We start from the raw sequence: 11,223 nt of genomic DNA, 5'->3' as shown, positions 1-11,223 counted from the left end.
ATTTTTATTTTTTGCACTTTCTCTTTGCATATCTTTCTTTTTTTCCCTGGCATCATTTATTTTTTATAATTGTCACTTTAAACTACTTTTACTTAAATAAAAATGAATATGATATTAATCTTTATGGAATTATAATTCTATAGTGTATTAAACTTTGTTCTAGAATTTTAATTTTAGAAGTGACATATTTAGTTAGTTGTTAATTACATTTTAATAAAAGTTTTATGTTATGTTAGTTATTGTTACTTTTAGAATAGAAATATCGTGTTTGGATTGAGTCCGGGGGTGTTCGACCCTCAGCAAATGTGTGAGATTGAAGAGAATACTAATTATTAGAAAATCCTAACTATATTCCAGAATATATAATGGATCGAAGTTGGATTAATGTTGTTCGTATAAGTGATGAGTACGAAAGGGGAGTAGAGGAATTTATACAATTTGCGCAGCGTAACGCGATTATTAGTGGTCATGATGGAGCAAAGATCAGGTGTCCGTGCGTTAACTGTTTGAATGGAAGGATACTGGATGTGAATATCATGAGGGAACACCTGCTATGTGATGGGTTTCTTCGATCTTATACAACTTGGACATGGCATGGTGAATTATTAAATTTACCACGTGTTTCCGTAACTGAAGAATATGTGGGTTCTACCATGGATGAAGCAGTACACGATGATGGAGATGATGATCAATTGGAGGACATGATTCGTGATGTGGGAGCTGAGTGTTTTGCAAAAGCGCATGGATATGAAAGTATGTCAAAAGATGCAGAGACTCCTTTGTATCCTGGATCAACTAACTTCACACGGTTGTCGGCGGTGTTAAGATTGATGAATTTGAAGGCAATAAACGGATGGACTGATAAAAGCTTCACGGAATTGCTCCAGCTGTTGAAGGATATGCTTCCAGAGGGAAATAGTCTACCTAATCGTAATTACGAGGCAAAAAAGATTCTTTGTCCAATGGGTATGGAGTACAAAAAGATACATGCATGTCCTAATGATTGTATATTATACCGGAAAGATTTTGAATTGTTGAAAAGTTGTCCGAGGTGTGGGTTATCACGTTATAAGTTGAAACAAAAAGATGATGATTCTATTGATGACATGGAAAAGCATGGACCCCCAATGAAGGTTATGTGGTATCTTCCCATCATTCCAAGGATGAAGCGTTTGTTTGCAAACCCAGACGATGCTAAGAATCTTAGATGGCATGCAGATGAGAGGAAATGCGATGGCATGTACCGACATCCAGCTGATTCTATTCAATGGAAGAAATTTGATGATGACTTTCCAGAATTTGGTAAAGAATCAAGAAATATCCGACTTGGTTTATTTACAAACGGAATGAATCCATTTGGTAATATGAGTACAAATCACAGTTCAAGGCCTGTATTACTAGTTATTTACAACTTACCTCCTGGATTGTGCATGAAGCGAAAATACATGATGTTGTCTATGATGATATCCGGTCCGAAACAACCAGGATATTGATGTTTATCTAAGTCCCCTAATTGAAGATTTGAAGTTAATGTGGGACCAGGGTGTCGAAGTATTTGACGGATTTGCTAATGAAACTTTCAAGCTTCATGCCATGTTATTTTGCACCATCAATGACTTTCCGGCATATGCTAACTTATCAGGTTATAGTGTTAAGGGTCACAAAGCGTGTCCAATATGCGAAGAAGACACTGCTTCTCAACAATTGAAACATGGAAGGAAAACAGTATATCTTCGGCATCGGAGGTTTCTTAGAAGTCATCATCCTTACCGGAGGTTAAAAAAAGCCTTTAATGGACACCAAGAGGGTAGTGGTCCACCAACTCCATTAACCGGTGTTGAGGTTTACGAAAAGGTAAATAACATAGACCACACCTTCGGCAAGTCCAAAAAAAAGTCATCTGTGACAAATATTTGGAAGAAGAAATCAATCTTCTTTGATCTTCCGTACTGGTCGAGGTTAGAAGTCAGACATTGTATAGATGTAATGCATGTTGAGAAGAATGTGTGTGATAGCTTAATTGGTACACTTCTTAACATTAACGGGAAGACGAAGGATGGTCTAAATGCTCGTTTAGATTTGATTGAGATGAACATACGCGGCGAGTTGGCACCCATACAAATGGGTAAGCGTACATATTTGCCCCCAGCCTGTTAGACAATGTCAAAAGATGAAAAAATTAGTTTTTGTCAATGTCTAAAGGGTGTGAAAGTGCCACAAGGACATTTCTCAAATGTGAAGAGTCTAGTGTCAATGCAAGATTTGAAGTTAATTGGGTTGAAGTCTCATGATTGTCACATCTTGATACAACAGTTGTTGCCGGTAGCTATCCGTGGGATCTTACCAAAAAATGTTAGACACACCATAACCCGTTTGTGCTCATTCTTCTCTTCCATCTGTTGTAAAGTCATTGATCCCTCAAAACTAGATGAACTTCAAAATGAAATTGTTGTTATCTTGTGTGAATTGGAAATGTTTTTTCCTCCGTCTTTTTTTGACATCATGGTTCATCTAGTGGTGCATCTGGTAAGAGAGGTTAGATTGTGTGGACCAGTGTACTTAAGATGGATGTATCCTGTTGAGCGGTATATGAAAATTTTGAAAGGTTATGTGAAAAATCATTATCGTCCAGAGGCTTCAATGATTGAAAGGTACATAGCTGAAGAAAGTATTGAATTTTGTTCAGAGTACATGACAAAAGCAAATCCAATAGGTGTTCCAGCTAATTCATGGCACCACAGGCGTTCTACAAGTAAATGTTTATGTTGTGTGAATATTGTAAGCAAATCTCGATCAGAAGTCTTGCAAGCACATTTGTACATATTGAATAACACAGATGAAGTTGTACCTTACATAGAAGCTCATAAAGCCATTGTGAAGGCAAATAACCCAAGACAAGCAGAGAAATGGGTCTTGATGGAACATAATAGAACTTTCATGCTTTGGTTTAAAGATGAGGTGTTCAAGGATTCAATGGCATCAGAGACCTTGACTTGGTTGGCTGCTGGATTGAAGTTTGATGTCATCTCATGTACATCGTACGAAGTGAATAATTGTATATTTTACACGAAGTCCCTGGATGAAAAGAGTACAGTTCAAAATTCTGGTGTTACTCTTGAAGCCGAGTTAATGCAGTTTTCGACTTCGAAAGATACAAATCCAGTACTTGGATCAATGGCATACTATGGGTTTATAGAAGAGATATGGGAGATTGACTACACTAAGTTTTCCGTTCCAGTTTTCAAGTGTAAATGGGTTGATAATAAAAGTGGGGTTAAAATTGATGAATCAGGATTCACACTAGTGGACTTTCGAAAGATAGGGTATCGAGATGAGCCATTTATAATGGTTCAACAAGCATCTCAGGTTTTCTATGTGAAAGATCCTACGTCAGAACATTGGTATGTCGTTTTACACGGGAAAAAACAAGGGGAAGCCATAGATGATATTGAATATGGCGAAACTCGTTCATTCACACCAATGATAACTAATAAAGATGACGATGTACTTGATGATGTACATGCAACCCATAAAGACCATAGTGAAGGAATTTACATATAAACATTCAACCCACATGCAACATGTAAATAAACATTTAGAATTTTTTGTATTATTTTTATATGATTTTAATTCGATGCACATTAACTAATGTTTGTTACCTAATTTTTTTAACAGAGACATGGATGACGACCAAACTCCAGACAGACCTCGATCTGGACGAGGCAGTAGAGGACCTACTAGATTGAAGCGTCTTGCATTGAGACGTGCTGCTGGTGAGAAGACACATGTTGACATTGACGTCAACACTGGAGTGGCTTTTGGTCCTAAGGCAGATGAGTTTATGAGCTATCTTGGAGTTGTTTCTCGTGAGAGGCTCTCCATTTTGATTAATTCATGGGATGAGGTTTCAGAGGTTGATCGGAACATGCTATGGGAGGATGTTCTGGTAAGCTTTACATTATTATTGTTATCATATAATGCTTTTTAATATTGATTAATTAATTTTAATTTGATGATGTTATTTTCTAGGCAAACTTTGACATTCCTGATGTGGAACCGCTTCGATCAAAGATATTATCCAATATCGCACTTAAATTTCGTACCTTTAAGTCAAGACTGACTTCGAGATACATTTTTGGCGACCTTAAAGACGAAAATCCATGTTTAAAGTACCAACATATTGATGAAGAGACATGGCGTCTTTTTAGAGAAAGCCGTGAAAATGAGGCTTGGATGGTAAGTGAAGTAACTTTTTTGTTTATATAACATTAATAAGTTTATCTTATTTACTTCAGTTTGTTTATTTCAATTATGACAGGATCGTCGGAAGAAAGCTCAAGAGATAGCTTTGAAGAATCTTACCCCGCACGTTATGTCTCGTTCGGGGTATAGAAAACTTGAGCAAACACTGATGGTGGAAAAGGAGAAATCTCAACAGGGGACGTATTCTGAGAATGTGGAAACAGGGGTCACTTCTCCTCCACCACCTTTTCGCCATGAAAAATGGAAGAGGGCCCGAATTAAAAAGTCGGGTGCACCAAGTTCCGAGCAATCCGGGGTTATAATCGAAAAAATTGTAAGTTATTTTTGTTATTTTCAATTTTTTTAAAGCATTAATTATATTAATGATTGAAAATATGATTTTTGTGTACTCTTGCAGGATTCCTTGGAATCCGACGGTACATTTGTTGCTGAAGGTAGTCACGATATCCTGGTTGAAGCAATTGGACGACCTGAACACTCTGGTCGTGTTCGTGCCGCTGGACAAGGGGTCGGAATTAAACTTTATTTTGGAGTTTCAGAACGACAGCCATCCTCCTCCTCCAAGAAGGAAACTCAAATGAAGACTAAGTTACGTGAAGAAATAATGGAGGAGATGAGAAAGGAGACTGATTTGATGTGGCTGGAGGTGAAAAAGGAGAATGATCGAATGCGACAAGAGTTTCTATCGCAACAAGTTTGTGCTGAGCCGATTGAACCCCTTGTTAGTCCCACTCCCAAGAGCACAAAGGGGAGTTGTGCGGCTCCTCCAACATCAGGGGATGATATCAATGGGCAGACAGAGGATTGTGAGCTACTGGTAGTGGGCGGCAAACTTCCTCGGGTGGTGGCACTTGGAAAAGTCTATAAAAACGCCACCACCTTACATAACGTTCCTCTCTCCCCTGATGTGGCGAAGGTAACAGTTGAAAAAGTACGATTTCCTGATGCTCGTGTTCCACTACCTTCAGATGAGGTAACCACTGTGGCCGATGCATTTCAGACATTCGTTGCCTGGCCCAGAGAGCTCATTCGATCTATGCCCGAACCTCATGTAATAATTTCGTTTCATTATATTATTTTTTATTTATATTTATATATTACATATAATTTAATACAAATGTTGTTTATCTTGTAGGAACCTTTTCAGCCACCAAGTCCGAAAAAGAAGCGTGAGGTTCCAGTTGACGATCCTATGGCTTCCCTACGTCTCATTGCTAGTCAGATTGGCAATGATCCTTTTCCAGTTCCGTGGGATAATACATTTTTTCAAATCAACACTGAACTGCCACTGATGATTTACAACACAGATTTATCAGAATTTATATCTGGGAAACAGGAGCTCAATATAAGTATAATTCAATTTTTTATGATGTAAGTATCTTTACCTATTATTCAATTTACTTTATGTTAAATTATTATTGATTATGCTTTAACTAAAAACTTGTAGGTTTTTGCATAGAGTCTGTATCACTGAGGGGAAGGAAAATATGTGTGGATTCGTAGATCCTGCATATACTAATCTCGTTGGACCAAACTCAACTGAGACTCAAGCATACATCACTAACATCCTGGAAAAAGAGGGAAAACAAATTTATTTATGCCCTTACATTAATGAGTAAGTTTAATTATATGTCATCAATTATTATTATTTCATGTTTTAAATATTTACTAACTCTTTTCAATGATCATATAGGCATCATTGGCAGTTACTTGTCTTATCAATGGTTGATAAGACTGCTGTGTGGTTCTGTTCCCTAAATAAGAAGATGCCCACAAAATTTAAGGATATCATTGATACGTAAGTATAGTATAAACTTAACTTTGTATATGTTACTAATTAACCATCTACTAACGAGGTTTTTTGTATTAACCAGTTCATGGCGTGGATATAACATCCTAAAAGGTCGATCCAGTTCAAATAATTTGAACTACATAAGAGTAAAGGTTTGTAATTTTTTTCTTTCTCTATTATCATTGTTTATCAATATACTAACATATTACTTTTTATTGAATTATATAGTGTAATAAACAACCAGGAAGCTATGAGTGTGACTATTACATTATGTAATGGATGATTACCATTATAAGACTAGGTGTTAAAACTGGTTGGAAGGAGGTATATGTTATATCATTTTTATAATTCTTGAACATATATATATCTAGAAACTAATTTATGTCAACTTTGCAATGCAGTTATTCACAGAAGAAACACCAATGAGTGAGGAAGGCATTTCATATGTTAGAGATTCTTGGTCCACATACTTCATTAATTTTTATAACTCTAGCATAAGTAAACAATATTAGTGGTTTTATTATATGTAATTTGATCACTTGTAAATGTACATTTTGATGATTTCAATTGGTTACTACATTTTTGTATTTGTCTGGCTGGGTTTGATCATTATGCAGGTTATTTAAATATATGGTTTCTGCACAAAACAGGATGTACCAAAAAAAAAAAGCACTATTTACAAATGCGGTCATTTACCAAGACCGCATTTGTAAATAGTGAATTCGCATTTACAAATGCGGTCTTAGTAAATGACCGCATTTGTAAATGGGAATTCAGTATTTACAAATGCGGTCTTGGTAAATGACCGCATTTGTAAATAGTGATTTATGAATGCGGTGTTTACCAAGTCCGCATTCATAAATCCTAAACCCCAAACCCCTAATTCAGAATAATATACAAATGCGGTTGTTTTAGGTAACCACATTTGTAAATGTGATTTATGAATGCGGTCATAGGACCGCATTTGTAAATTCCAGATTTACAAATGCGTGTTGATCAAATGCGGTTCTATGACCGCATTTGTAAATAGCCGCATTTGTTTTACTTATCTGCACTAGTGGTTTACTAGAATCTGGAGGTGAATCTGGGATCTCTATCTGAAACTATGCTGAAGGGTACACCATGCAATCTGACTATTTCATCTATGTAAATCTGGGCCAACTTCCGCATAGAGATTCTCAATTATATAGGTAGGAAGTGTGTTGTCTTTGTCAACCTGTCCACTATAACCCAAACAGAGTCATGCTTCTGCAAAGTACGTGGTAAGTGGGTAACAAAATCCATTGAGATGCTATCCCACTTCCACACTGGAATGTCTAACTGAGTTAACATGTCTTCAGGTCATTGATGTTCAATCTTTGATTTCTGACAAGTCAAGCAAGCAGCTACAAACTTGGCTGCATCATTCTTGTGTCATCCCTGTGTGTAAACTGAGTTTGCTTTTATGACCTTCAGATAACACTGTTTGCTTTAGTTCATTATCCTCTGGTATGCATATTCTATTTTTGAATCTCAAAATACCATTCACTCCTAAAGATAAGTCTTTAGCTTTGTCAGTATTTAATAAGCCCATGAAGTTCTTCAATTTTGAATCTTCCAACTGCTTCTCCTTCACCTTCTCCACAAATTCATTAGTTATAACAAGTGTATTACAACTAATGCAATTTGAAGACATGGAAACCTCCAAATTCATACTCCTGATATCTTCAATCAATGCTAGCTCTCTAATCATAAGCGACGACATTTGTATTTTTTTACGACTCAACGTATCTGCAACAACATTTGCCTTCCCAGGATGATATATTAGCTGAAAATCATAGTCTTTTAAAAATTCAATCCATCTCCTCTGCCTCATATTTAACTCCTTCTGGTCATTCAAATACTTCAAGCTTTTATGATCACTAAACACATTAAAACTAACTCCGTAAAGAAAATGTCTCAATATTTTTAAAGCAAAGACAACTGCTGCCAATTCTAGATCATGAGTTGGATAATTTCTTTCATGCACCTTTAACTGACGAGAAGCGTAGGCAACAACTTTCTTATTTTGCATCAGAACACAACCCAATCCCTGATAGGAAGCATCACAAAAAACTTCAAAAGATTGATTGGTATCAGGGATTGTCAATACAAGAGCATTAGTCAACCTTCTTTTCAACTCTTCAAAGTTTCTCTCACATTGTTCAGTCCATGCAAAAGGATGATCCTTTCTAGTCAATTGGGTCAAGGAGCCATTCTTTTAGAAAAACCTTATATAAATCTCCTGTAATATCTTACTAACCCGACAAAGCTTCTAATTTTCGTAACTGTTTTAGGACACTCCTACTGAAGTACAACCTCCACTTTAGAAGGATCTACTGATATTCCCTGTACAAAGATGACATGTCCTAAAAATTGTATTTCTGACATCCAGAAGTCACATTTTGAAAGTTTAGCGTATAACTGTTTTTCCCTCAAAATGTTCAGGACCGTTCTAAGATGTTCTGCATGTTCTTCCCTTGTACGAGAATAGATCAAGATGTCATCTATGAACACTACCATAAACTTATCAAGAAAAGGTCTGATTATCCGATTCATATAATCCATGAAAATAGCTTGAGCATTAGTCACACCAAATGGCATAACTAGAAATTCATAGTGACCATCCCTTGATCTAAAAGCAGTCTTATGAACATCTTCCGCTTTCACTAAAATTTGGCGATAACCTGAGCGCAGATCTATCTTAGAAAACACAACTGCCCCATACAACTGATCCATCAGGTCATCAATTCTAGGAAGAGGATATTTATTCTTTATTGTTAACTTGTTTAATTGTCTATAATCTATGCATAGACGTGACGAACCATCTTTCTTCTTCACTAATAACACTGGAGCTCCCAATGGAGAAACACTAGGTCAAAGGAATTGCTTCTCCAATAAGTCTTCTAGTTGTTTCTTCAATTCAGCTAACTCTGCTGGTGCCATTCGGTATGGAGAAATTGACACTGGGCCTGCTCCAGGAATCAAGTCAATTGCAAACTCTATCTCTCTCTTTGGTGGAAGTCCAGAAATCTCATTAGGAAATACATCCATAAACTCCTGAACTACAAACATCTCTCTTTGGACTTTATCTGTAACTATAGAACAAGCCAAAAGCATAAAACAGTTTTCACCTTCTTGTATCTCTCTCTCAGACTGATGAGCTGAGATAACCTGCATTCTTTCTAATCCAGGGAAGATTAACTTCTTCTGACCGCAATCTATAAGGATATGATTAGAAGACAACTAATCCATTCCCAATATAACCTCCAAATATTTTAGAGGTATACAAATCATGTTGATTTTGTATCTCTGCCCATCTATAATTACTGGACACTCAGCACACATGGAAGAAGTTACTATAATACCTTCTGTTGGTGTAGATACCACCAACTCAAATTCTAACTCTCGGACTGACAACTTAAGCTTCTTAGCACAATCAAAAGATATAAAAGAATGGGTTGCCCCAGAATCAAACAATACAGATAATTGTGTTCCAAGGATAGAACAAATACCTCTAACAAGGCTATCAGACTGTGAAGCTTCAACTCCTCTAATGGCAAAAACTCTACCAGTAGCTTTGGGTTTTTTTTTTTTATTATCTTGCTGCACTCCAGTAATATTTGGGACTGGAAGTCTGGCACGACAGTCCTTTGTAGCATGACCATATCTATGACATCTATCACATGTAACGTTTGGCACTGGATGAGGACAAAATTTAACTATGTGTTCCCCACCACATCTAAAACATTTGACATTTGGTAGCAACTAAGAAGTAGGCCCTCCACTCCTGAAGGATTGAGGTCTGGAATAAGGCTTCTTTTTATCTTCATATTTGGGTGTGCTTTTAGAAGGTCCTCTCACTTGAGGCTTAGCAAGTTTGCTACTAATTTTCAAACACTCCACTATTTTTGCTTTCTCCATTAGAGCAGGGAAATCTCTAATGGACATAGGAATCACCACTTCTTTAAGTTCTTGCTTCAACCCAAACTCAAAATTTTCTACATCTCCAAGCCTCAGTCATGGTCTGGGTGTAGATCTAGCTAGGTGTTTGAACCTAGTAGCATATTCAGTGACCGAAAGGTTTTCCTTGTTCCAGCTGCATGAATTCAATTTCTTTTGCATATCTGACACTATCGGGAAAATACTCCTCTAGGAATCTTACTTTAAAGTTCTCCCAGGTGGCATCTTCTCCTTTGTCTTCCATCATTTTCTTCAAGCCTATCCACCAAAACTCAGCTTCTTCAATAAGCATATAGATGGCATAAGATAACTTTCTCTCTTTAGGGCATTGAGTAGCTTCAAAGATTCTTTCTATGTCTCTCACCCACTGGTCTGCTCCATCTGGATTTACCTTGCCATTAAATTGGGTGGATTGTGTCTCAGAAAGTCCTCTAGACTAAAGGTATGGGGTTGTTGATGAAACTGAGATGCTTCTGCTGCTAATCTAGTTGTTTCTAATTGATGAAGGGAGGCCTGATGTTGTTGTGTCATAGTAACACTTTGTTGTTGCAAGGTTGTTGCCATCATCTCTATTGCCCGAGCTAAGTTGGGCATATCTATTGGTGGAGGTGGAGTAGGTGGTCTACGTGCCATCTACTAAGCATGTAAAGAATTAAAAATTACTAAAAATTTCCAACTACATCTTTAAGACAAATTAACTTAAAAGAAATAATCACACAAAATAGATACAAAACCAATCAAGACTTATCTCTAAAATGTACTCTAACGGTTTAGAATTAAGATAAAAAATAATCTTGATCCAGTCATGAGTGTGCACCCTCACCACTCTATCAAGATTCTTTTCATTCTTAATACTTTCATCTTTATTCATAACAATTAACTTGACTCGAACACAACAAGATTTCAAGAAAAACAACTTTGTGAAACATCTTATTAGAAACTGTTAACTAGGTCTTGAGGCTAGACTTAAACAAAAATCTACACGCAGGAGAAACAGAATAAACCCACTACCCTCAGGTTATCCTAAGGATGAACCGCTCTGATACCATTAAATGTAACACCCCATAATTTACATATAACTATTACAATACCGGTTCTACATATTTCTATACAAGCTTACAGTTTTCCAAAACATTCCTAATACGTGATTAGGACGTATAGAAATACAAATATTTACAATATAAGTT

The 11,223-nt window shown here is 36.6% G+C and overlaps 2 protein-coding genes across 2 annotated transcripts; one reads left to right on the top strand and one right to left on the bottom strand.

The window, feature by feature from the left end:
* Positions 1–3,679: 3,679 nt before the first annotated feature.
* Positions 3,680–5,638, top strand: LOC150025883 (uncharacterized). Its single transcript, XM_090304795.1, has 5 exons — positions 3,680–3,946; positions 4,030–4,236; positions 4,319–4,589; positions 4,698–5,314; positions 5,399–5,638. The coding sequence occupies exons 1-5, from the start codon at positions 3,680–3,682 to the stop codon at positions 5,636–5,638; spliced, it is 1,602 nt and encodes a 533-aa protein (XP_090160921.1).
* Positions 5,639–8,950: 3,312 nt separating this feature from the next.
* LOC150025882 (uncharacterized) lies at positions 8,951–10,669 on the bottom strand. Its single transcript, XM_090304794.1, has 3 exons — positions 10,428–10,669; positions 9,442–9,815; positions 8,951–9,294 (listed from the first exon to the last, which is right to left on the bottom strand). Exons 1-3 carry the CDS (start codon positions 10,667–10,669, stop codon positions 8,951–8,953), a joined length of 960 nt encoding a protein of 319 aa, XP_090160920.1.
* Positions 10,670–11,223: the final 554 nt, after the last annotated feature.

Source organism: Phaseolus vulgaris, chromosome 7, assembly GCF_051622355.1.
Source record: "Phaseolus vulgaris cultivar YP4 chromosome 7, ASM5162235v1, whole genome shotgun sequence".
NCBI classification, from domain to species: domain Eukaryota; kingdom Viridiplantae; phylum Streptophyta; class Magnoliopsida; order Fabales; family Fabaceae; genus Phaseolus; species Phaseolus vulgaris.
Note: the sequence above shows the minus strand (reverse complement) of the source record. Positions and strands in the feature narration are given on the sequence as shown.